Source organism: Camelus dromedarius, chromosome 2 (assembly GCF_036321535.1).
Source record: "Camelus dromedarius isolate mCamDro1 chromosome 2, mCamDro1.pat, whole genome shotgun sequence".
NCBI lineage: Eukaryota > Metazoa > Chordata > Mammalia > Artiodactyla > Camelidae > Camelus > Camelus dromedarius.
In genome coordinates, this window is record NC_087437.1 from 2,847,586 (window position 1) to 2,874,492 (window position 26,907).

At 47.2% G+C, this 26,907-nt stretch overlaps 1 protein-coding gene and 2 non-coding genes across 5 annotated transcripts in view; 2 read left to right on the top strand and 1 right to left on the bottom strand.

Moving 5' to 3' along the window:
• The window catches only part of LOC105088760 (glutathione S-transferase LANCL1), a 76,565-nt gene extending 62,405 nt beyond the window's left edge, over nt 1-14,160 (top strand). For 2 of the 3 annotated variants that reach the window (XR_010382830.1, XR_010382831.1), the window contains 2 exons: nt 10,210-10,307; nt 13,862-14,160. Coding sequence is in view for 1 of the 3 variants with exons in the window: in XM_064490630.1 (XP_064346700.1) it covers nt 13,862-13,939 (78 nt within the window). In the remaining 2 variants the exon portion in view is untranslated. The remainder of the gene's footprint in view (nt 1-10,209; nt 10,308-13,861) is intronic. The other variant, XM_064490630.1, reaches the window with a different exon arrangement.
• Nucleotides 2,253-2,324, top strand: TRNAC-GCA (transfer RNA cysteine (anticodon GCA)). The gene has a single exon. It is a non-coding gene; the product is annotated as a tRNA-Cys (tRNA).
• TRNAD-AUC (transfer RNA aspartic acid (anticodon AUC)) lies at nt 5,889-5,961 on the bottom strand. Its single transcript has one exon. It is a non-coding gene; the product is annotated as a tRNA-Asp (tRNA).
• Nucleotides 14,161-26,907: the final 12,747 nt, after the last annotated feature.

The following is a 26,907-nucleotide window of genomic DNA, read 5'->3' on the forward strand; positions in this document are numbered from 1 at the left end:
CAGGATTTGAGCTCAGAGCCCCGTTCGTTCTCAGTGACTTCATTATATTACTCATAGTGGTCTTCTCTGGTCAAAAGCTTTGCCACAAAATTCCCCTTAGCAGTGCTCCCAAGGGCTGGGACTGTCCATAGAGTTCTAGAACCTTTGGGCTGCGGGCAAAGCCAGGAACTTAGTGACCATGCCCACCCTGTGCATTGTCCTGGGGACAGTCAGGGAAAGAAGCCTTTATTCCGAGAGCGCTGCTATGGATAAACTGGCCGGAAGCTTGGGGAACTGTGCTCTTTTTTTTGCTCTAAAGCTTGAGGGCATTCTGTTACCTTTCCATCCCCACATGGTTTCCTGCAGCTGAGCCCCCCGACTTGGGTGCCTGCAGTCAGGACCTAGGCTGGGGCTGGGCTCAGGCCTTAGTCCAGGCACGGCTGCGTCTTTAAATCACTTTGAATGATGTGTGCTGCGCACCGAGTCTGTGCCAGAACTGTGCCAAGTGTGAACTTAGACCTGAACAAGACACAGCGCCTGGGCTCAGTGTGCTCCTGGCCAGGAAGCAGGCCTGTCGAATAGGAGGGCAGACAGCTGTGAGCTGCGCCGAGCTGCAGGAACACAGAGGAGGCAGCGGCTACCTCTGTCCAGAGCAGGGAGGCTTCCAGGGGTTTCCAAGAGGGGCTGATTTCCCAGAAGACCGAGATCTTACCAGAAGGAGGGTGAATTACAGGCAGAGGTGCGGGGAGTGGTGCTTGAGTCCCGGGCAGAGGCTGGAGCCAGGTGGAGGCAGCTGGAGCACAAAGTGTGATGTGGGGAGTGTCAGAAGGGAGGTTGAGGCTGGAGAGGCAGATGGGATGAAGGTGTAAGAAGTCTTTATGTTGTGCTGAGAAACCTGGAGTTTATCGTGAAGGCCTTTTAAGACAAGTGACCTTGACAGAGTTGGTTTTCAACGGCTCCACTGGGAGTAGCAGGGGGATGGATGTGAGGGGTGGAGGCCGGGAGGCCACATGGGAGGTGGCGGCCCTGCAGTGCAGCGGTGGGGATGGACGTAAGTGACACCAAAGGGAAAATCAGCCATACCCAGAGATCAAATGGAATTGGGGAAGAGAGTTGAAAGGAGCCCACAGCTGAGTTTAATGTTTCGGCCAAACAGCTGAATACACCATGGTCTCACCCACCAAGACGAGGAGGAGGCTGATGAGATGGCGAAGTAGGCAGGCCCGGCACCCCTCTCTGAGCCTCCCTGGGACCCGGGGCCCCGCCACCTCCCAGAGGTGTGGCCACGCTGTGCCTCAGTCTCCTCACTGGCAAAACCAGTATGCTAACCATAATGCCCATTTTGTGGGATTTGGGGGTGATGATTCAATGGGAAGTTATGGCTAGAACTTTTAGTACCGAGCCTGGCACACAGCAAGTGTTCTGTGAACATGGACTATTGTTATTATAAAGAAGCAAAATTGCAGGATGGGCAGGTTTGGGCAGGAAGATAGCGAGTTTGGTTTGGGGCATACTGGGTCTGCGATCTGAGGTTTCTATAGAACATCAGGGTGGAGAGGCTGCGAAGGGTTGTCTGCGGCCCTCGGAGCTGTGAGCTGGGGCCCTGGTTACCCTCGGCCCCTGAGTTTCTCGGCAGCTGAGGGGCCTCCTCAGGGAGAACTTGCTGTAATGATGGAGATCTCCTCCACCTTTCTTCCCAGTCTTGGAGACACGGAAAAGTAAAAGTTCTCCAGTTGGAACTCAAAGGACTAGGAATTAGCGGTGTTCAAAGGTGGATTTGGGACTTTTTCACTCCCCCCTCAACTGTAAAATGAGATAGTTCACCCAGAAGAAGTCCCTTTGAAAATCTTCCTTCCTGCAATCATGCATAATATACAACACACGCACACACACACACGCGCACACACGCACACACATGACATTCACCTGTAATTCCCAGTTGAACACGAACCTCTGGCTGGGGGATACCCAGCTAAGAGCCCCTGTATGTCTGACACTTGGTGGCACCTGTGAGACTTACAACACCCATCTACCTGCCCACAGACGGATGGGCAGCTGCAGGTGTATTTTTAAACATTGGGGAACTAGACTGAGAACACAGCACTGGGAAGAGAGTCCCCCACGTGGTCTGGGAAAAGCAGGAGGTGGTGTGACCAGAAGGGATTCAGGGATGAATGTTAATTCAGGAGGAAACTCAGCCACTAAGATATTTATCAAGTATGGTGTAATTCATATGAATGGAATGAGTACTTGTAGAAGACATGTTACTGTCTGGGGGTATGGCTCAGTGGTAGAGCATTTGACTGCAGATCAAGAGGTCCCTGGTTCAAATCCAGGTGCCCCCTCTTTTTTTTTTTTTTTTTTTCTCCTCCCGGCAGCTTCACTGAAAGACTGTATCTAGGATGAGGTAAACAAGGTGTCTCGGGCTCAAATTTTAAGGACACACTTTCAGTTTCCTGCAAACACCTTGGCTTATTAATTCCCTCCTCGGGGAATGTGTGCTCACATAAACTCACCCTGCCTGCGCCAGACACACACAAACACAGCCACACACCCAGAGACACCTCCATGCACACCCCACACCCGATGTCCCCCAACCACACACACACACACCCACACACAGTCACACACCAACAGACAAAATACACACACAAATGTGCACTTTCTCACATGCACCTTTATTTCTCTTACCCTTTATATAAGTCTTATTAACCAGACCATTCATCCTTCCTTCTGCAAACTGTTTTTATTTATTTTTTATTGAAGTATAGTCAGTTTATAATGTTGTGTCAATTTCTGATGTACGATATAATAATTCAGTCATACATGTATATTCCTTTTCATAGTCTTTTTCCTTACATGTTACTACAAGGTATTGAATCTAGTTCCCTGTGCTGTACAGTAGGACCTTGTTGTTTATCTATTTTATATACAGTAGTTAGTGTCTGCCAATTCTGAACTCCCAGTTTACCCCTTCCCACCCCCTTTCCCCCTGGTAACCGTGAGTTTTCTTCTATGTCTGTGAGTCTGTCTCTGCCTTGTAGATAAGTTCATTTGTGTCTTTTTTTTTAATTCCACATATGAGTGATATCCAGGACATTTTAAAAGTTAATATGAACTGATTTTTTTTCATTTAATAATGTATTCTGTACCTGATGTTAAATATTCTAAAGCTTTTCTAAAATATATGACTTTTGAGTGCTGCATGGTATTTATCGTAGGGATCATAAAAGTATATGTTGAACTTTTCAGTGGGCTCCAGTTTTCCTATCCAGCTGTAATTAATGCAGCGCTAAATGGAGTTAGACAGGCGTCATCTCTGGGGCAGAGATACAGATGCGCAGGGCACGGGTGGGTCACCTGTGCACATGACAGGAAAGAAATAATCAGCATAGACACTCCCCCTGACTTCTAGTAGATGTTTCTAGAAGATTACCGTATAGCAGGGGTTCTTTAGGAAAAAAATCGAAGGAACCTCAATTAGATTCTGCCTTAGAAGGAAATGAGCTGCATCCATGATGTCATTAAACAAGGTACCACCTCCGTCTCATTTCTCTTTGGAAAGAAATGACAGCTTAAGCGCGTTAAGTGGGACTCTGTCACCTTCGGGATTTTTCTGCGGGGAAACGCCTGCTTCCAAAGGGATCCACCCCTGTCACTGTCGTACAGTTAGGACAACTTCTAAAGGTTTATTGCCATTTCCTGGGTGATTTGGGGCCAGTTGACCACCTGCTGTAAGCTCTGGGTTCTCTCCATTTGGACCTTGGGGATAATAAGAGTATTCCCCTCACCAGGTTTGACATCAGAATTGTCAAACGTGCCGTCAGTAGAGTACATTAGAGGCTCGGTAAATGATAGTGATGATTTTACAGCTACTCCACGTTCAGTGGTGAAAAGATGAGCACAGAGCCAGGGGAGGGGGGCTTGAGAAATAGGGGCGTCAGGGCGGGATACGCAGACGTCGGACTAGACTCAGGGAGCACACGGATGGCTCTGGGCTCAAGGCCGTCTCCTCCGCAGATTCTTTCTGCTGTGACGGGCCCAGTCCCCTAGTCCTGCGTGAGCTCCGTCTTTCTGCCTGGCGCAGGGCTTCTCAGGGTGCCCCGGGAGCAGTTGGAGGACTGGGGACTCCTAGAGATGCAGATCACCAGGTGCCCTCTTTGATTTTAGGCTCAGGATCTGGAGGTGGGAGGCAGCAAGCTCTGTTCAAAATACAGCAGCAGATGCATGTAAAGGCTTGGTCCTTAGTACCTGGCTGGCCCTGGGGGTCCTGCCCTTTTCAGGTCCCCCCCATTCCCGCCTTCATCCTGAGATGTCTCTGTTCTGTGTCAGTTATATCCTCCTTTGCAGCTCTGATTTGGACTCCCCAACTTCCGAGTTGTCCTAAGACCTTCGGTCTGCCGAGGGGTGTGATTTCTACTCATCCCTCGGTCTCTGTGTCTGGTGGCACCAGACAACTCACCCTGGGGCCGTTTAGCCCCTGAGACCTCAGGCTGCTGGGGCCAGACCAGGAAGCCAGCATCTCTCCCGGGTTTTGGCCCCTGCAGTGGGACTGGCCCACTAACCAGCCCACCTTCCAGGCTCCGTCCTGCCCCAGGCTTAGCATCAAGGGTCAAGGGGACTCCATGGCAGGGAGAGATGAAACCCTCAGAATTCATGGCTCAACTCCAGGACTCAGGCCAGCACGGGGTTCCTCTTGCTCTGATGGCCCCCAGTTTCCATCTCCAAGTTCCTGCCTTGGTCCCCAGCTCCGTGGCCCCTTCTTCTGGGGCTGGAGTCCTGCCTCTCCTGAGTCTTGGAGGCTGGAGTCTTATTCCTCTCAGTGCATTAGGTCCCTCCTGCTACATGCACATCTACCCCAGCACTCACTGGCAGAGAGCAATGACGAGCCTCTGTTACCTGACACAGCTTCCCAGGGACAAGGACTTGGGAGCAGCTTTGCTGGGAGCTCCGGGCTCCAGTCTCCAGTGAGGCTACCGTGAGGCTGTTGATGGAGGAAGTCTTGGCTGTTTCCTGCGGTCGGCAGTCAGTACTGGCTGTTGGCCAGAGGCTGGGCTCTTTGCCGTCCAGACTTCTCCACAGGAGTGTCTGAATGTCCTTACAGTGTGGCAGGACTTTAAGTGAGAAATCTTGGTTTCCTCTTTGGCTTCAGACACGGCTGGATCCAGGTACCCAAGTCATGTTACCAGGCATCTGTTTCTCTCCTTTTCTTGGATCTGCTTTTCTCTGTGATGAGGTTAGAAAGATGCTCTCCAAGTGGTGGTCAGTGGACCAAGCTGACCTCCTTCCCAGTGGGACAAAAAAAAGTGTGTCTTCTGGAAAGTTCCAGCACAAGTCCTCTGATTAAGTCTCACTCGTCTGGTTCTGAACCAGTCCCATAGCGATGGCCATGGAATTCTCTGAAGCCACTGGGCCTTCATTCTTTGCCCATTTCTAGAGCTGGGGGAGTTGATTCTGCCCCATTCAGACCACACTAAGATTGGGAGGGGGAGGTTATCTAAAGAAAAATTGGCTGCATTTACCAGAAAAGAGAGGGTGGATTAAGAACAATGCATTGTCATTACATCCACTCACCAAAGTGCTTCCATGGCTGGGGAGGGTATAGCTCAGTGGTAGAGCATGTGCCTAGCTTCAACCCCTAGTGCCTCCACTAAAATACATAAATAAATAAACCTAATTACCGCTCCCCCCCCCCCAATAAAGTGTTATTACGGAGTGAAATAGCAGAAGGGGACTGAGCAGGTGATGGAATGTTAGCAGACAGGTGGACGACTCCCCAGTGGGATTCCACAAAAGGAGGGTTTTATCTGCCAGCTGGAAAGAATTCATAGGGAAACCTGCTTTAGTTGCTTAAGGCTTCTTTGTTTGGTTGGGAGGATGAGAAGATAATTAGATTTACTTATATTTAATGGAGTTACTGGGGATTGAACCCAGGACCTCATGCATGATAGGCATGCACTCTACCACTGAGCTACACACTCCCTCACAGTCTCCTGAGGCTTCTCATCTTCCTCTCATTGGCTGTCCCTTTGCAAGCTCCTTCCTCCCTCTGATCATTCTTCTCTTTGGTGGAGAGAACCCTTTGCAGAAAGAAGACAAGCAGGCAGGACTCTCAGTGTGGTCCAACAAGTTAAGCTGGTGGGACATTCTGCTCCCTTAGGGTAACTTTTTCCATCACTCAAGCAAAAGCATCACCTGAGGCATAGATTACATTTAAAGGATTCTCTAGGCAATGAGTTTCATTTCCCTGGTTCCCTGCCTCCTTTGTTGCAGAAAGATCGGCCCTGTCCCCGAGGAGCCAAATAACCCAGAGACCGGGTCTTGGAGCTTAGAAGAAAAGAGGCAGCTTTATTACTTTGCTGGGCAAAGGGGACTCACAGCAGGGTGGGACCTTCAAAACTGTGCACCACCTTGGAGATGGGGTGGAGTGATTGTATATCATAGCTTAAGCAAAACAGCAATCAACAGAATCATTCCTCTTGTCACAAGGTTTCTTGCGTCAGGACGTCCTCAGGCAGCAGTTCTATAGAGACTGGTAGTTGTAACTTTTCCAGTCTTTTTAGCGCGTTAACACCTGTGGCGTGTTTCCCTTTTTGACAAATTAGCCTGTTTTGCAGGGTTACACTTCTGGGAACTTCTTCCTGGAGAACAACTCAGAGGCCAAACATGATTATAAATTTTAATTGCCAAAGTAAAGTTAAAAACAGTAAAATCAATAACTTTTGCTTTAACCATGATGCTGGGGCTGGGAGCAGTGACTGGTCGGTCAGTCAGGTTTGCTGACTGTCCTAAGAGCAAGCAGCAAGGGTTAGAGCAGGCAGACAGCTAGATATGAGCAGAGAAAGAGACACACAGACCAAATGGCATGACTTGGGCAGAAAGGAGGGGCACAAGCCAAATACACCACACATCATGTAAGCACCAGCGGTCCCTGGGCAGAGAAAGAAAACAGGAACCTTTGGGCTGATAAGTGGTCACACCTTTTGGGGTGATGAGTGGCCTGGAGACCGACAAAGAAAGGTGAGAAAAGGCAAGAATTTCCAGTGTCCGAATGTAACCTTTTGCTCATTATGCCCTCATTTCAATAAAATTAGCCTTACAGATCAGAAGTACCCATCGTGCACTGACACCATGACAAGGCTGATCCAGACTAAATAAGGACAAAAACCCCTCCTCCCCTCAGGAAGGTGGAGCTGGGATGATAATCAGGCAATATGACCCCAAATCCTTCCCTCCGCAATGAATATTCCGCCCATTCATTTTTACACCCTATGCAACTAACTTGCCAAAGAAACTCTTGGGGCAGCCGTGACCAGGAACCCTGCCGCAGCCCCAGGTCCCTGGAGGTTTCTTCTCAGGGGACTTGGCAACCAGTCCCACAGGTCAGTCAGGCCTCTGGAGTCAGCAGTGTAACTGGCCCTCCACGCAGCCCCTGCATTTTATCTCGTTCCATTTTGTCTTCCTTCCAGTTCCTGCCCAGGGCCCCTTGCAGGACAGCAGCCTGGGTTTGAAGGACACTCGTGGGATGCTTTGGACGTGTCGCTCCTCAGTGCCACCAGACTTTTCCTTTCTCCTTGTGCTGCCTCACTTCTGAGTGTGTAGTCCGAGGAGCAGGAGCTGACATTCACGGGTACAGACGCATCCGAACGAAGCCCGGAGAGCATCCTTCTCACGCACAGAAGGCAGTCTGAGCGCCTGAGGACGGGCCAGGAGGGCCCTTTCTCCTATTTCAGGCTGCGTGTCTGGGGTGGCCTGTCCTGGGTCCGGGTCCCTAAGCCAAGCAGAGGGTTGCCTGGTATCATTTCCTTAATTTCCCTTTCTGCCGTTTCATTGTGAGTGTATAGAGGTGCAACTGGTTTCCGTGTATTAATTGGTTCAGGAGTGGAGTCACAACCCCGCGGACAGCCAGCACTTCCCAAAGGGGCTTTTTCTGGTTCTGTGGGGGAAAGGATCCTTTTCTGTTTCCTTCCTGCAGGCCTTGACCCTGCAAATACGCAAAACTGGTTTTGTTTTTTTTTTTTTTGTGCCAAATAAAACCCCCAAGGGGCAGTCGGTTCTGAGAATGGAGCTGATGTGACATGGTTTCAGTCCCTGAAGAAAGTCACACTAGAAACTAGACAATTCCTGGACTTTTCTGTCCTGAGACATTTGGCTGGGGAGGGGGGGAAGAGCACAGCCTAAAAGTTGAGAATTATGTTTTTTTTGGTGGATATTTCTGAGGACTTGCACCCCCTTTGAACCTGGGATGGCAGCCTCTCAGATTGCTCTGAAGGGCCGCTCCGAAGAGGCAGGGGAGGGGTCGGGATATATAGGAGTTTTTGCAACAACGACCAGGTAGTTGGAACATCAAAAGATTACTATTAATTGAAGAAAACGAGACATCTCAAGTTAAGGAATTTAGCACTTTCCTATGTATGGGAAGGTGTAGAAGTCTGGGCTCACTGAAATCATTCCTTTGATCTGCATCTAGCTGCCTGGGGCCAGGGTCCTGTTCTTTCCCACCCTGAGTCCCCTCTGGGTGCACCGGCAGGGCGGCTGTAGTACCGAGGGCTGGATGGTGGGCAACCGGTTCCCACCCCAAGTCCCCTCTGGGTGCACCGGCAGAGTGGTTGCAAGGTGATGACTCGAGGCCTGCAACATCCGTTGTTTACGGATAAGGCAGGCAATATTTTTCATTTGCAAGACCCAGTAAATTCCCTGTTTGTCACATTTCTGTCACCTGCAAACAAGATGCCTAGTGGTGGTGTCCTGACACCCTGCTGTGCCGCAACAACTGAGGTCCCTGAAGGCCTGGGTGCCTCTCTTCCTGCCAAAAGCCCTGTTTCTTTCACACTAAACCCTCATGTCAGCATTCCAGGTACTCCCTCCACCCTCTGGACTTACCTCTCCTTATAAGTCTGCGATGCATCCACCACCTACAGGGGCTGAGGACTGACTGGAACCCTTGTGAAATTCTGTTTTACAAAATGTTAGCAAAAGGGCTCTGGGCATTAATATTTCCTCCTCTTGCTTCTCCTGCCCCCTCTTAAAAAAAATCACTTCTGCAAGATAAAATTTGTCTTTTCTTTTAAAAAAAAAGATCAATTACCTGGATTCACATCTTAAGGAACTAAAATACCCTTCTCTCTGGTGAAACTGGGAGGACTCAGGGCTGGACTGGCTGCCTGTCCCCTGTCCTGTCCCTTTCCTTCCTCGGTCTTCCTCATCCTTGACTTTTGTGCGTCTGGTGCTGGGAAGAAAGGCAGTAACACCAACACCGGTGAGACGTTAACTTGACCTTGTTTTGAATCTAGGTTTACCACACACCAGTCTCATTTTCCATTGATTTGTGTGAGTGAAACAGATTTACTGTGGAGGAGATTAACCATACGGTACAGACACGAGGAAGGAAAACGGGGGTGAAGTGTATCAGGACGGAGGAGGAGAGACAGAGGCTGAGTGGGATGGGGAGGAAGGCGACATGAACTGAGGTAGAAAATATACTTGGATCAATCTTTGATCATAGTGTCAAATTTTAGTTAGATAACAGAATATTGGTAGGATTGCCAGATTTAGCAAATAGAAATACAGGACACCTGGTTGAATTTGAATTTTAGATAAATAAGATTTTGTTTTTTAGTCTAAGTGTTACCCCAAAAGGAAAGGAAAATGACTCCAGTCCTTGTCTTACCCAAAAGATAAGACTGCAGGGGGGAGACGGTGCGCTGTGTAGCGAAAGATTTTAAAGGGCTTATTTAAGAAAAGCACCCCTCCAAGAACGGGAGGCGGGCTGATCCAGGGGCGGAGAGCGGTGGTCTCTGCCCCCTTCTCTTACAGCCTCGCTTAGAGGTGGTCTCTTGGTTGGTTGACGACTCTTGTCCCTGGAGTGCTTAGTCATGTTTGGCCCCTTTGCACGTGTCCTTACCCGTGATGCACACAGAAACACCCATGGAGGGGCCTAAACCGAGGTGTTAATTATGTTACAGTGAGCACTGGGTCCTGTCCGGTTAGGTCCTTCTCGCTACCGCACAGTTGCCGCTTTTGGGTTCTAACCGGTCTCTTGCTGGTGCCCATTTAGAGGATGTGAAGCCCCTCTGTGCTGGAGGTGGGCATCTCCTGGACCCTCCCCCCTCTCCTCCACCTTATCTGTCCAGTGCCCCAGCTTATCTGACTCCTTAACGTAAGTATGTCTGCTTCACTATGTGTGTGGCTATCCTTAAACGTATGAATGTGGGGATTTTTCTCTTCTAGGGTCAGCATTCTGGAACCTACAGGTGACAGTGACTTCAGCTCAGATCAAACCATGGTGTGGTTTAACTACAAGTCCCTGGAACAGACACCTTCAGCAGGTTCAAGTGTTCACATGTCTTACCTCTCATCTGAGCATTAGGATTGTATTTCTCTTTAAAGAAATTTTTTTTGAGGGGGTGGAGTTACAGCTCTGTGGTAGAGTGTGTGCTTTTAGCATGCACAAGGTCCTGGGTTCAATCCCCAGCACCTCCATTATAAAGAAACAAACAAACAAACAAACAAACCTAAGTACCGACTCGCCCAAAATTAAAAAAAAAATCTTTATTATGGAAAATTTTCAAATACACACAACAGTGGGGAGACTTGTCCTGAACTCCCACTTCCCCTGTTTGAAGTTGTTAATGCTTTGCCAATCTTCTGAAAGAAGGTGAAATCTTTTCTCCACTCCTTTCATTTTGCCTGAGTGTTTTTTGAAACATCCCAAACTTCGTGTCACCCTTAGATACTATGTTTTATTTGAAAATCTTTTGTTTCCTCTCCTGGCCTTCAGTATACCTAATTGGCTTAAAATTGCCAAGATCCCACTTTTCGCCTCTGCCTTCCTTCGTGTGAAATAGAAAATATAAAATAATGTCTGTCTCCCTTCACAAGCTGACATCCGGCCATTGTCCGCTTCAGAGCATCCCTAAAATCAAGACTTTCCCATAACTCCACAGCTTGCGCAGGATGCCAGGGATCCGTCCCCCACGTGCTAAGGGGCCCACGGACTGTGGTGGGTGGGAGGGGGGTGGGACTGGGATGAACATTTGGGGGAGTTTTCTCTCAAACTCCCTTCCTATGAGAAATACTAATCTTTTCTCTCTTTACTCCTGGCTTTATGCTCCAGGCAAGTCTCCACTTTTAAGGGTAACTCTTGGGTCGTCTGATTTAACGTTTAAATATTTTTAGGAGTAGTGTTGGGGGACACAAGGAGGGCTGGCGTCATGGGTGGTAAAAGACTTTACCAAGGGAAATTTGAGAATAAAGGAAAGTTTATTAGGTCCCAGCTACAGGCAACAGCGGGCCACACAGACGAGAGGGGCCTGCGAGAGCCGCGAGGGTGAGTGTGCAGGGCCTGTTACTGGGGAAGGGCTGTGAGCACAAAGGGGAAGGGGACGGATTTCTGACTGGCTGTAAACGGGGTGGGGGCTTTGGTTCACAGGAGGAGAGACGATTTACGTCTCAGTAAGATGGAGACGTGGGCTGACAAAAGCAGGGTGGTGGAATTTATGATCCCAATAAGGAGCAGACGTGGGCTGTGACAAGTCGGCCTGAGGCACCGTGAGACTAGCCATTTCCCAGGGCTGTTAATTCTGCTGAGGCAAACGCCCCTCAGTAGTTTATCTCTCAAAGACGCCTAAGGGCTGGGAGTTTGAGGCCTGCAGGGCCTCAGCAGGCACCAGTTGGCACTGCAAGTAGGTTTCTCCTTTTTAAATATTCCCAGGATAAAGGAGGGTTGGAAGATGCTGAGGGCAGCATGGTAGAGGACGGCGGTTCTCAGACTCACATATGCACAGCATCCCCTGGAACACTTGTTAAAACACAGGTCCTGGGCCCACCCCCAGAGCTTCTGCTGCGGTAGGTCTGGGACAGGGCCTGGGAATGTGCATTTCTGCAAGTTCCCAGTGATAAGCTGCCGGTCGCCCTGGGAGCACTGTGAGAACCACTGTTCAGTAAAACTTGAAATCACACTGTATATAAAGTTTGGTTATATAAACCTGAAGAATGATCCTTATTCTGTGACCCTGGGCGGGTTACTTAACCTCTCAGATTTCATTTCCTCCTCTGCAATCAACACATGTTCACTTCTCTTTTTCCAATAGTGACTTGCTGCTTTTAAGAGCGAGGGCTCGCCTTTCCCTTGTATTGTTTTGTCAGTGGCAAACTGGGATTGATTTTGCCTGTATTCACCTCTCAGAATCCAGGTTCATCTCCAGTGTGGAGCTGTGGGTGGACAGGAGCACTGCTGAGCTCAAGGGACTGTATGCAGGCTCCTGCAGGGAGGCAGTGAGGAGGAGGTGGCTGCAACTCGCTCATTCAGCCAGTATCTATCCAGCATCCACTGTGTGCCAGGCCCTGTTCCAGCTGCTAGGATACAGTGAGAGGGGACCGTGCCCTAGGGAATTTGCATTCTAGGAGGAGAGTTGGAAGGAAAAAGGGAGCAATCTTGGTGCGGCCCTAATGAAATAGGAAAAATACAGCAATGAGTCAGCCAGGTACAAATCTGTATCATTCTCTCATGGTTCTGGAGGCCAGAAGTCCAGATTCAGTGTCGCTGGGCCACAGGCAAGTTGCTGGCGGGGCCGGGCCCTCTCTCATGGGTCTAGGGAAGAATCTGCCTCCGTGGCATTTCCAGCTTCTAGACCTGCGTTCCTTGGCTCACGGTCCCTGCCGCCATTTTCAAAGCCAGCATGGATGGCATCTTCACACCTCTCTGCTTCCAACACAGCACCCCCTCCTTTTCCTAGTGTATCAGCTGGAGATAATGTGGGGGTGGTGAAGACGGCGGGTTGGAGGAGGGTCCAGGAAGGACGGGACTGGAATGTCTGAAAGCTGAGATCACAGTCTAACGCAGATGTTGCGGGAAGTTGCGTCGTCTTGCGGCCATGATGATGTACATTTGTTGGAAGATTTCCACGTGCCCAGTTTTACGGGTTTTATACGTGCCTATTTTAATTCTCACACTAACCCTCCGTCCTGTTCTACACATGAAATAATTAGGCTCCAAGTTCACCTGGCCCCTAGTCACAGGGTTAGTAAGCAGTGACACCAGGATTGCCAGGCAGGCAGCCTGTGTCCAGGACAGAACCCAAAGAAGGCCTCGCTGCTCTGCGGTCCGAGGACTAGCACGCATCAGAAGCACCCAGGAACTTGTTAAAAAAATGCAGAATCTCAGGCTCCACCCTAGATCGGGCGAATCAGAATCTGCATTTTAACAAGAGCCCATGAGATTTCCATGCACAGTGAAGTCCGTGAGACACTACCCCCCCCCAGGCACGGCCCCTGAAACGCACGGAAACTAACACCGGCTGCTGCAGAAGCTGGTGGTGTGCTTCTCTTTGGGGTTTGTCTTAACAATATGAGGGAGCCCCATTAGTCTGGTAAGTGTTCGTTTGAGTAAGCAAATAACCATTAAAAAAACACTTTTGGGGGTGGAGGGCCGGGTACAGCTCAGTGGTAGAGAGCATGCTTAGCATGCATGAGGTCGCGGGTTCAATCCTCAGTGTCTCCATTAAATAAATCAATAAGCCCAATGATCTCCCCCACTAAAAAAAAATATAAATAAATACATTTAAAACGCACAACTTTATTACAAAAACAAAAACAAAACCCTCTTGAGTTCCATCTCCAGGCCTAAGGAAGGATCCCCACAGAGCACTCTAAAGGGCAGTTACCAGTCTCCTTGAAGGAGGATTAATAAAATGGCCACATTTAGGTTAACAGATTGCTTATTCTCATCCTTGCCCTTAAAACGGTCAACTGACCTGACTGACCGGTTGCTACTTACAGTTCCAGGCCCGTTGTTAAAACTAAAGCTATCGATCTTACTGTTCCTGCTTTATTCCAGTAATCAAAAGCTGTAATCATACTTGGTTTCTGACTTGTTCTCCAGGGAGAAGGTCACAGAACTGTAACCTTACAAAGTAGGCTAAGTACCAAGAAGACCACACCTGGAGTGATTACGAGATAAAGAGATGGGAAGAGTGACAACCACTGGCCTCTATAGAATTGGTCTCCTGGAGGCATCATGACGCCCCTCTGAGACTTCTGATGAGAAAATGATTCTGCTGATCGTTATCGATGCTTTATTGTTTGAGCTCTGGCTGTATACCCACCCCACCCCATCCCCAAGGTAGGCTCACAGTTCTGAAGGCGTCAGCCTGCTGTGAGTCCCCTTTGCCCGGCACAGTAATAAAGCTGCCTCTTTTCTTTTAAGCTCCAAGACCCGGTCTCTGAGTTATTCGGCTCCTCCTGGGGGCTGAAATATTTGCTCACTCAGTTATGTATCAATTCTGTGTGCTGCAGGTCCAGGGTGATAAATTATGGATGAGCATTATTAAATTATAGCACTCTGCCTGACATCAGATGCTAGTGTCGGGCACGTTTGGGGCACTTCCATCATCACACAGCAGGGAGAGAGAATCGTGATTCTTGTGCTTATAAAGGAGGCTTATTCACAGAAGCTGTCTTTACCCCAAGTCCTTGCTGGGCTGGTACTCTGTTTTGAAGCCTCGGAGTGTAGTTTTGGCAGAGTCAAGGAATGGGATAAACAGAAATAGAAGATGAAGTGTGGACTACAGTTTCTCATGGATCATTTACATCTGAATTAGCTAGTGCAGGTTAAAAACACAGATCTTTAGGACCCACCTGGAAAATTAGAGTTTCTTGGGGCTTATCTGGAAAATTTAACTTTTAACACGCTCAGCAGGTATTCTTATGTAAATTAATAGTTGAGAATTACCACTGTATACCATCAGATCTAACCTTTTATGTGGATAAGGAGTCAGAAAAAGAGCAACCTAATGAGTTGCCTAAAATTTCAGTGCCCCACATAGAGTAGCGTTTTTCAGGAAAAGCCGGATACAGATGGATGACTTTTTAGCGGAGCCTTTGAGATCCAATAGTATCTAACGAAGGCAGGGCTAGCTGATTCTGAGTGGCTGCGTAAGAGATAGGCAAGTAAGTACTAAAGAAACAAAGTGAAACTTAAGAACATCTCTCATGTGCTGGATTTAAGGGGCCGTTTGTCACCAGGCACACCCAATGCACAGGATTTCACCAGAGTTTAGAGAGTTAAGGCAACTGAGTTCCTTGAAAGACCTGATGTAATGCCACAAACTGCCAGGAGAGAGCAGCAGAGAGCTTCCGAAGGGGCCTGTGGAGTCTTCAAATTCTTTTTTTGGAAAATGCCCTAGAACTAAACAAAACAAAACAAAATGAAACAGAAACAAAAAACTTAAGGGAGAAGGTATAGCTCAGTGGTAGAGCTCATGCTTAGCATTCATGACGTCCTGGTTTCAATCCCTAGCACCTCCATTAAAAAAAAAACTATACCCTAAGGAATACAAGACAGTGCAATGATTAAACACTGCCAGACGGTGTAATCAATCCTTGCTCAAGAAACTTCCGTGAACAGGAAGGTCAGTGAACGTCTGAGTGGCCAAGGAAGTGAGAGTCCATCTGAGTCTTTGTGGACACGTGATTTAGAAAGGCAAGTGCCCTCAGTGAGCCAAGGCAGGAGGCAGGAAAGTCCAGTCTGTTCCCAGACCTGGGAGGGGGCACCCCCCTCACTCCACCCCCGTCTGCATCAGGGGCCTGGAGCTCATGGTGGGCTGGGGAACAAAGACATCTGTTTGAGCTTTGCCAAACTTTGTTTTGTCTGATGGTCTTCCACATGTTCCAAAGGAACAGGGTCCAGCTTCTTTAAGCGATGGGAACATATCATTCCCTTAGAGGAGTTGAACACTGATGTCACAGGCCTCTCGAACAGGTAGCTCATGGTGAGAGAGTTTGCCAGAGGACATGCCATCTGAATTCTTCCTGTGGGGGGGAGGGCACCATCATTTTTACTCTGTGAGTAGCTATGATCTGCCCAGTATGTGTCTGGATATTCAAGATTATACCCAGAATTTTATGACGATGACAAAGCTTTTACTGAGAATCCAGTACGGTTAGCTATGCACTCACACAATAAAGGACATGAGTGACCCATCTTCTCCCCTCTAAGGGGCTGGCGGGCACCACTCACAATCGTAGTCCAGAGAGTAGTTAGAATGTAGCTGGGTCGACTTTCTTTGTATGTCCCCTCGCTCCTGGGATATTAGCTCCTTGCTTGTTGTTACTAATCACTGATAGGTCTTTTTGTCTTTGCTTATACACTAATTTAAAATAACATCTCATACTGTACAGCACAGGGAATGATATTCAATATCTTGCAGTAACCTATACTGAAAATGAAAAAGAATATGGAAAGGAATATACGTATGTGTACGTATGACTGGAATGTTATGCTGTACACCAGAAGTTGACACAACATTGCAAACTGACTCTACTTCAACTTAAAAATAAATAAATAACCCTGAAATTTAAAATAAAATAAAATAAAATACCATCTCCTTTTCAAGCAATGTTTATAGAGGGCTTCCTGTCCCTCCTTGCACGTTCTGGAAAGCGCTAGCCTGCATCTGATTTGTTGACACAAGAGCTCCTGTTTCTCTGATACACGTGGTTTCTCAACTTTGCGTTTATTTGTTTACTTATCTGAGCAGGTTGGAAGATGAAACACTTCTGCAGCAGTAGCATTAGCTCCATTGGGCACAGATTCATATGGGAATGGAGATGGGGCTGGGACTGAAGCAGGAAGGGTGTGTCACCCAAGGAAACATCCCAGAGACCCTGAGAAATTCTCCTCTGGGGAAGGGTCTATCTCAGTGGTAGAGTTCGTACTTAGCATGCACCAGGTCCTGGATTCAATCCCCATTCCCTCCACTCAATAAATAAATAAACCTAATTACCTCCCCCTGAAAAAAATTTAAAAAAAATTTTTTTAATCCTCCTCTTTTTTTTTTTTTTTTTGAAATCTTCTTCTCTGCCTGCTGTGAGGCTTTTAGTTAAGAGGCATTGCTATAGCTTCAGAATCTGGACACTGTGTGTGTGTGTGTGTGTGTGTGCGTGTGTGTGTGTGTCTTGGAGTGATCAGTGTTCTTCATCTGTGGTTGGTTTGGGAGGGGTGTTTAAATCCCTTTGGTGGGTCAGATCACTCCCCACTCGGGATCCAAGGGAGCCCATGTCAGCGGCTTCGGTGTCAAGGATGCTGGGACAGCTCTTGGACAGTTCTCTACACCTCTTCCTGGCAGCCTAAGTTTAGAGGGAGCGCAGAGACAGTATGATTTAATCATTCAATGTCCGGTGTCAGGACAGGCATTGTTTCAAGAAGGCATTTCCCTTTGAAACATTCTTCCAGGTGTCAGACCACACACAAAAAATTATTTGCGGAAGAGAAAGGAGCTAAAGGTGGGGTCATTTCTTTAAAGTTCCACCTAAGAAGGGTACTTTTGACAAGAGGAAATTAACCACTTGGAGGCATTTAATTCCTCTAAATGCCTGAGAGTCTTTGGACATAACTAACAAGCCTGAAATCACAGTGGAGCCCGGCTGTAGTGTGTCCAGCCAAAATAGACCACGGTTGCTGATCTCTAGAACTGGGACTACACCCCTTCTGCGCTTTGTTTCCTAATTAACTGCTGGGTCCCACTGTTTAGTCCAATGGAATTTTTTATTTTGAGGGTTTTTTTTTGAGGGGGGGGTGGAGAGTAATTAGGTTATTTATTTTTAATGGAGGTACTGGGGACTGAATCCAGGACCTCGTGCATGCTAAGCAGGTGCTCTGCCACTGAGCTGTACCCTCCCCCAACAACGGAATTATTTTAGTCCAACCCAGGAATTGATGCCACGTCTAGAAGTTTATTTTCTTTGTATAAACACTGTCTTCCTTTCCTCACCTATTGTGCTCTTCAACGTCGTGGTGAGTACTTTAGGGCTGTGGTTCTGTGGCCATGGCTGGTGGGGTGGAGATGGGATTCTGGGCTGCATTGTCTTCTGGGTCTGCTCTGATCTCCGTAGGGGAGGGCCTGGGCTGGGCTGCGCCCTGGTGTGGAGAACTCCAAGGTCAAGGGCCACCAGCTCCTTCAGAGGGGAGTTGGGTCGATGTCTGTGGTGGAACCCAATGGTCTGGCCTCTCTCAGTGCGCCTGCTTCCCGGTTAACTTGGCCCTGACTCGTCCTGTGCTGTGGGTATCCCAGAAGTCTGACTGGGCCTCCCTACTGGAAGTGCTTCTGTGAAGCCCCCGCAGACTAACTCTCAGGGGCTTTGGGGAGCTTCAGGTACCACCCATGGGGCCACAAGGCAGCATTGGACAGTTAACTGAGGACTTCCCTCTGTCTCATCATTTCTCATCGTGAAATTTTGTTTGAGGCCAGGGGGCCACACTCAGGATTTTCATTCCAGCACTGGGAACCACAGCGGGACAGGATTCTTCCTTTTTGGAAATCCCTGGAACCCCTTCCTGGTGCACCTCTGTTCTCGGGGGCTCAGGCCCAAATAACGGAGGCTGAGGTGCATCTTACCTTCCTCTGCCTCCTTTGTTCCCTCCACCTTCCCTCAGGTTGGAAGGGAGAACTCTGGGCTCCCCACTTCCGTCTTATCTTCTTTCTACCCTAGGGCAGCAAGCCTCACTGGAGCTGTCATACATCCATGGAGTGGCCTCCTTTCAGTATGTCCTCACTCAGGGTGTCGTCCCGGCATCACCTGGGAGCTTATTAAAATGCAGGATCTCAGGCCCTACTCTGACCTAACAGGTCAGATTCCGCATTTTAAAATTTTATTTATTTATTTATTTAACATTTTTTATTGAGTTATAGTTATTTTACAATGTTGCATCAAATGCTAGTGTAGAGCACAATTTTTCAGTTATATATGAACATACATATAGTCATTGTCACATTTTTTTCGCTGTGAGCTACCACCAGATGTTGTATGTATTTCCCTGTGCTATACAGTATAATCTTGTTTATCTGTTCTACATTTTGAAATCCTAGTCTGCCCCTTCCCACCCCCCGCCCCCTTGGCAACCACAAGTTTGTATTCTATGTCTATGAGTCTGTTTCTGTTTTGTATTTATGATTTTTTTTTAGATTCCACATATAAGCAATTGCATATTGTATTTTTCTTTCTCTTTCTGGCTTACTTCACTTAGAATGACATTCTCCAGGAACATCCATGTTGCTGCAAATGGCGTTATGTTGTTGGTTTTTATGGCTGAGTAGTATTCCATTGTATAAATACACCACATCTTCTTTATCCAGTCATCTGTTGATGGACATTTAGGCTGTTTCCATGTCTTGGCTATTGTAAATAGTGCTGCTATGAACATTGGGGTGCAGGTGTCTTTTTGAAGTAGGGTTCCTTCTGGATATATGCCTAGGAGCAGGATGACTGGGTCATATGGTAAGTCTATTCCTAGTCTTTTGAGGAGATTCCGCATTTTTTAAAACTGAAGTATAGTCAGTTACAGTGTGTCAATCTCTGGTGCACAGCACAATGTCCCAGTCTTGCATATACATACATACATTTGTTTTCACATTCTTTTTCATTAAGGGCTATTACGAGATATTGAATATACTTTCCTGTGCTATACAGAAGAAATTTGGTTTTTATCCATTTTTATATATTGTGGTTAACATTTGTAAAATCTCAGACTCCCAAATTTACCCCTTCCCACCTGCTTTCCCTGGTAGCCGTAAGATTGTTTACTATGTCTGTAAGTCTGTTTCTTTTGTAGATGAGTTCATTAGTGTCCTCTTTTTTCTTTTCTTTTCTTTTTTCTTTTTTCTTAGATTCCACATATGAGTTATACAGATTCTGCAGTTTTAACAAGACTGCCAGGTGACTATGTGCCCACTAAGGTTGGAGAAGCCTGGGTGTAGAAGAAACTGTATAATATAGCTCAGAGACCCAGCCCTTAGCTGGTTAATGCTGGTTTAAGAGATTTAAGAGATGCTTTTTCTCTTGAAAAACCTTGCTTTTATAGACCATTAAGTTGCTGCAAAATTCTATGTTGGAATTCCAGGGCTCAATATTCACTGGTTCTATTTCTGGCCCTCTCGCTGTCATGATCACTAACCACCTCAAGGGAAGTAGCTGTTTCTGCTCTAGGAGGGTCAGTAGGAGGAAATGAAGATGAGGAAGCTATTTAATCATATTAAAATAGTATCCCTTCTAGATTTTGAAAAAAAGAGAAGGAAATGATGAGAGATGAGGTGAGTAAAACAGTTAAGTTGGTGACAACAGAACTTGTTACAGTTAAGCTTTTCTTTGATAACTTCATTCCGGTGCTGTGCAGTGTGTAAGAAGAAAGCAAATGTCATTGGTTTGTGTCACTATAGCCATGCTTCCTAACGTATATTTTGCCAAAATGCTCTAAAAGGTCGGTTTCTCCAGGTTCATCCATGCTGCTGCAAATGGCATTATTTTGTTATTTTTTTATGGCTGAGTAGTATCCCATTGTATAAATATACCACAACTTCTTTATCCACTCATCTGTCGATGGACATTTAGGTTGTTTCCGTGTCTTAGCTATTGTAAACAGTGCTGCTGTGAACACTGGGGTGCATGAGTCTTTTTGAATTAAAGTTCCCTCTGGATACTGAATATAATGACCTTGCTGTGTCCGGCGTCCTTCACATCCCCAGTCATTAATGCCATTTATGTGAATCTTTGTGGCAAACATTCATTCATTTGTTTAACCAACAGGTATGCATGCTTTCTAGGTGTCTGGCACTCAATCAGGCACTGGGTTTCAAAAATAAATGAAATATGATACCTTTTAAGAAAAAAAGGTCATTTCATAACCAATTAGTTTGCAAAATGCTATGAACTAGATATTCTTCTTGGAGACTTACAATAAACACTTATTATCAAGGTGCTGCAAAGTCCTTCCAAGAAATCCCTCTGACCCTATGCAGAAGGGATTTCTGAAACTCAGTTGTCCAGGGAGCTCTGTTTCGTGCAATGCCTGTTAGCATATCACAAAACTCGTGTTCTCTGGACAATCTTGTAGATGAACAAATGCTTTATATTAAATATGCAGTGATTGCCAGATCTGTGGTGTCCCCAGGATCCACCCGGTGGCTTGTAACTGGTCCAACTGGGCCAGATTCTTCTTGCTCACCAGCAAGGTCCAGGGCCCTGGATCTGTAGGACTCTCTAAGAAGTGCCCCACCCCCCGTCCTGGACCCAGCTGCCCTCGATGCTGGGTTTTGGATCTAGTCCTTGTTTCCTGCCTTTCTTTTTTTATTTTTAGTTTTATTTTTTGACAGAGGAACAGGTAATTAGGTTTATTTGTTTGTTTATTTTTATTTTTTAATGGAGGTACTGGGGATTGAACCTAGGACCTTGTGCTTGCTAAGCACACACTCTACCCCTGAGCTATCCCCTCCCCCCACTTCCCGCCTTTCTAATCCGCTAATTCTTTTGACAGTATGGATTGTCGACCTGCCTCTCAATTCTGTTTTCCCTCGGATGCTACGTCTTAGAACTTGAAGTTGAGGGCCAAACAGATGATAAAGAAGTTGACATCCCTTGCACAGTCCAGCTCCGGCTCCCGGGCTGGATTCCCAGGACTTGCTGATGAGGTGGAAAGTTGGAGAATCACTGTAGTAAATATACTCCCATGAGTCAGCACCAATCTCCTGACAACAGCTACAAGAAGCAAAGGCATGGCTTTGCAAACCCAAAAGGAGAACACGGAATCTGCAAAGGATTTTTGTGTCATTTCCTCGTGTGGTCTTGGAAAAGTTTTCAAATTTGGTGTGAGGCTAGTCTGACAGATTCTTCCTGCCAACACTGTATAAAGAAAGCACATGCCTATTTAGAGAGGATGGGGACTCAGAGATTCCTGTGTTTTCTTGTACTTGTGTGCAATGTGTTTGAAAAGCAAGCCTCATTCTACGGTTATGCATCTAGTCAACTGGGTATAGATTAGCACAAAGCACATTCCACGGAAATCATTTTGGTAGATAGGCATCAGAAGAGAGTCCTCTGCTCAGAACAAAGTTGGGAACTGCTGGGATGATCATTGAAACATTGGTGGGGTCACAGTGAGATGGAAGGAATTCCAGAGAGCTGACGGAATGTCAGGAGGTAGTAGAATTCCACACCCAGGCTAAGCCATGGCCTCAGAGTCAGTGCCTTGCACTGGGGTGCGGCCATGTGTCTTGCTTTGGCCAGCGGGATGTTAGCAGACCTGACATGACCAGAAGCTTCTAATGTGTCTGTGCACGAGTGTCCCCTGGGCAGCTGCTGCTCTTTCAGTCTGGGTCCTGGCATGAGAACTGCAGATGCTGACCTGAGCCCAACAGTACAGCCCAAACCCATACAGCCAGTCTTCAGCCTGAAACAAAAGTGCCCAACTGAGCCCAGCCTAGATCAGCCAAATTATTGTCAACCCACAGATTCGTGAGTGTCAGAGTAATTGCTTGCCATAAGCCACAGACTTTGGGGGGGGTTGTTTGTTATGTGGCACTATTGTGGCGATAGCTGCCTAATACACTGGGCTAAATAAAGTTAAACAGGTTTCTCAATTGCATTGTTTCTTAGAGATTTTCTTCTTCTATGTGCATAGCACATCTTTAAGATGGCCATGGAATGAGTGACATCTCTCACTGGACCTTTATTTTTCAGAACAATTTCTGATACCAAGGCAGGTAGAGAAATAACCAGAGCTGGCCTCTAGGGGGAGGGTAGTTAATCCTCCCCTTCCCCTCTGCCCACAGTGCAACACACACACACACAGAAGCCCACCCTCATAAGAAGGACTGCTAATGTGATGGGTTACAGCCAGCTGGTCACAGGGTCGTGGTGTGAGGAAGAATCGTTTTGGGCATGGACAGGGGAAAGGGGAAATTTTTGAAGTTGCTCCGTCTCTTACCTTTTTGCACATAGCTGTTAATATAGGTATAGCAAATATTCATGCTTTGGGAGATGGAGACAAAAGACAATATGAAGTATGGACCGTAATGCTCTGTCTGAGGTGGGGAAGATGCTTAGCTATGAGGAATTGAGGAGGGAAATACGAAGCGTGACAAGAAGTCATCCTAGTTACCGCGCCCGTTCGTTCACTGGGGTGTGTCCTTCCTAGGCTCTTCTAGTGCATCCTTTTCTCCTGGGAGGGCTGATTGGAGCTGCAGCCTCATTGAGAGAGGCCTCCTGCCTTGAGAAAGCCCAGGCTGGGTGACCCCGCCACTCTACTCAGGGTCTGGAGCGGGGTGCCCCAACCTCCGGGTGCAGAGGTTCCTGGGTCTCTCCTTCCTTGGCTGCTCTTGCCGTTGAGGGGATGAATCCTAGATGCTGAGCTAAGAAGACCAGGGAGGACATTTGCTTCTAGCCTTTGGGACAGCAGCAGAAACACTCCTCCTGTTTTCTAGACCTAGATAGTGAATGTTTCAGTCTTCGTGGGCCACACAGTCTAGATCACAACTACGCGTCTCCGTCCTTGTAGTGTGAAAAGTCATAGACAGTGCTTAAATGCGCAAATGTGGCCGGGGTCCAATAAAGCTGTATTCCCCCAAATAGGTGGTGGGGTGAATTCTGCCCACGGGTCATAGTTGGCTGACCTCTGCTTGGGGCAATGGCTTCTCGCAGCTAACAGATCCCTGTGCTTTAAGCCACCAAAACCCATGGTAAAGAAAGTACATCTTCTGAGCTTTTCCCTCTGCCCTTCTTGCTCATGAACCTGTGGCTCTGAGTGCTGGATTTGAAGACCTGGGTTTTTGTCACCTTTTTCTCTTTTTTATGGATACCATTCCCTGGGAAAAAAAAAAAAAAAAAAAGAAAGAAAAGAAAAGCAAAAAACCTCAAAAAACAAAAGAATTTTTTTTGAGATGCTCTTGTGAGGTAAGCTTTACCTATGAAAAATTTGCTCCTATTTTGCAGATACTTAACATTTACTTTTGAATTTTCTACGAAAGACACTTCAGAGTGGGGAGGATGCAGTTCAGTGGTAGAGCGCATGCTTAGCATGCACGAGGTCTCGGGTTCAATCCCCAGTACCTCCACTGAAAAAAAAAAGACATGTTAGGGAAAATTTCAGCAGCAAAATAAATTGCAGCAAACTAAATATCACAGCTTGAAATTGCAAAAAGGCAAGTGAGATTTGCAAGATAATCACCAGGAGGCATAAGGCACCGGCGCACGGCTTGTGCGTGAGACGGCACTTTCAGCTCCGTGGTAGGTCAGTAGGGATGACGATGAATTCAGCTCCACGCTAATGAGACCCACGCTGTCCACACAGCAGCCTTCCTGCATTTCTGCACATCTGAAACTTTAATGACACGATCTCGACATGTGGCCCAGATTTCTTCCCTTTCATGAATCACCTGCATTTTGTGCCATCACTGTTTCTTACAGGATACCTGCAGATAGTTGGTTTAAGCAAGCTGAACCAGAGCTCCCCTGAGAAGTCATCCCTGCTCTACAGGATCCACTTAATTGCCAGCTTTGCTAGATCACCCATCAGGTCACCCCAAAACTTTTCCAAAGACACAGAGCCCAAATCAAGGCGTGGGGGCATTTGACAGTTGCCAGCGTGTGGCTGCCTGTTTCTGCGTTTTGATATCAATGGTTTCATTTTCAGGCTGGCAAAGCAAATAGGTCTTAGGCACCTGTGTCCCTTAGTTCCATAGAGAGCAGTTTCTTTCGACACTGTGGAAGTATGGAGAATACAAGCAGAGAATTCTAGCTGCTAACTTACGAATCTCTGTCTTAAATTCTATCCTGTTGGTTTCTCTGAAGTCTGTAAAATCAAATTACACAAGTTTCTGTCTGATTTCCTCCCCAAACCTTACATGCCTTTGTGTCCTCTCATTTTGATGTCTAATGAGGGGGATAGGGTTCATGCTTATCAGCTGGTCGTCTTGAGGTCCACAAAGCCATCGCCACAGTGAAAAAGCACAGGTAACAGTCCCAATTAGAAAAATGGGAGTATCTTTCTTCTAAAAGAACCAGAAGCAGTAGCCTGGGTTACATTTGCTTTGGATAAGTTTTTCTTTTTTAATTGAAGTATAGTCAGTTACAATGTATCAATTTCTGGTGTACAGCGTCATGTTTCAGTGATACATGTACATACAGATATTCCTTTTCATGTTCTTTTCCATTATATGTGACTAATTGAATATAGTTCCCTGTGCTATACAGTAGGTCCTTGCTGATTACCTATTTTATATACAGTAGTCAGTATCTGCAAATCCCAAACTCCCAATTTATCCCTTCTCAGCCCCTCTCCCCACTGGTAACCATAAATTTGTTTTCTATGTCTGTGAGTATGTTTCTGCTTTGTAAAATAAGTTCATTTGTGTCATTTTTTTTTTTTAGATTCCACATACGAGTGATATCATATGGTATTTTTCTTTCTCTTTCTGACTTACTTCACTTAGAATGATGATCTCTAGGTCCATCCATGTTGCTACAAATGGCATTATTTTATTCTTTCTAATGGCTGAGTAGTATTCCGTTGTGTACTCCACATATATATACACACACATCACATCTTCTTTATCCAGCATCTGTTGATGGACATTAGGTAACTTCAAGGAAGATATACTTTTGCAGTTCAATGTACAATTCAGATTGTGTATATATTGATTTAGTTGTTCTTAGTTTGTTGTTTGCATATCTTGTATGTAACAATATCCAGACATAACGATATGTTTTGTATTATAGCTCCCTTAGGGTAAGTGCTTAGAAATACCTCTTTAATCCATATTTATGAAGCAGCTACTATGTGCAAGTAAAGTGTAGTGCTGTCTCCTCAATGAATGGCTCAGCACCACTCATTTTAGAATCACCTGTGGTGCTTGTGGATGCTTGCTAAGTGTATGGATTCCACCCCAGGACCCACCCCAGACCTACTGTAACGTGGTATCTAGATGTGGGACCTGGAATCTGCATTCCAGATGAGGCATATTGGGAATCACTTGTGAGTAGCGGCCTGAGTGGGCAATGGTTGGAGCATCCGTGCTGGATGAACTGTGTCCCTGAAGTCCTGTTGGTCAGCTGTGGGCACAGGAGCCAGCCAGGTGTGGGTAAGCCCACTGGTGGGGGCCAGGGGTAAAGGAAAGGCACAGTGCCTGCCGCCAGTTGGGTTTTTGGGGAGGCTGAGTCTGCCTTGGAGATTTGAGTGCATTCAGTTTACGGGCGGTGCTTGCAGGACCAGAGGAGGAGAGGAGAAGTGGGAAGACGGAGAAGCTGTACTGTGATGCTTTCACACCAGAGGCCTCTGTCCATGTCCCAGGGGCTCTGAAGCCAGGAGGGCCTTTCAGAGCCATCCTGGATCGGGTCAGATGGATGTGGCCCCCACGTTCCCCATCACCAGTGCCTGGATGCGGGCCCCCTCTAAGCCGACAGACTGGACCTTGGGCCAGGCGTCTGTCTTCAGCTGAGAGCAGGCCCCAAACAGGGCCTCAGTCAAGAGCACTCAGCCTCCACAGTTGCCAGTGCCTAGAGCTGTGAGTGCGTTAGACTCCGGGGTGGGGCAGGCGTCACTCAGCCTCCCGGAAGGCAGGGCTTGGTGAACTGTGGCCCACGGGCCACATGCAGCCAGCCACACCTTCTAGGAAATGAGCTTTTACTGGGACACGGCCGTGCTGCTTCACTTACCTGTGGTCTGTGACGGGTTTCCCGCTGCGATGGCCGAGTTCAGTGGTTGTGCCTAAGATCTTTATGGTCTGGCCCTTTAAGAAGAAGTTTGCTGCGGACCCCGAGGCAGACGTGCTTTCTTCAACAGAAGGGCTTTGTGACACTTTTTCCAAATGTTAGGGTTGTAAGGGGCCGGGTGGAAGGAGGGAAAGGCAGCAGAAGGAGACACTCTGGCTTAGGCAGGGGGCCTCGTTAAAAATTTTGCTTCAGACAATTTAGGTACGAGGACCCAACCTCCCTAGGATCCCACTGCGGTCATCTGCAGCCTGGTGCCAGGTTTCCTCTTTCCTTTACACCCTGGGGTCAGAGAAGGAGGTCCTTGACTATTCTCACCAAGGTGATGCAATCCACTAAAGGCTTGTGTGTTTTTATATTTTTAAACTCATTTGCTGCACAGAAAGAGGGTGG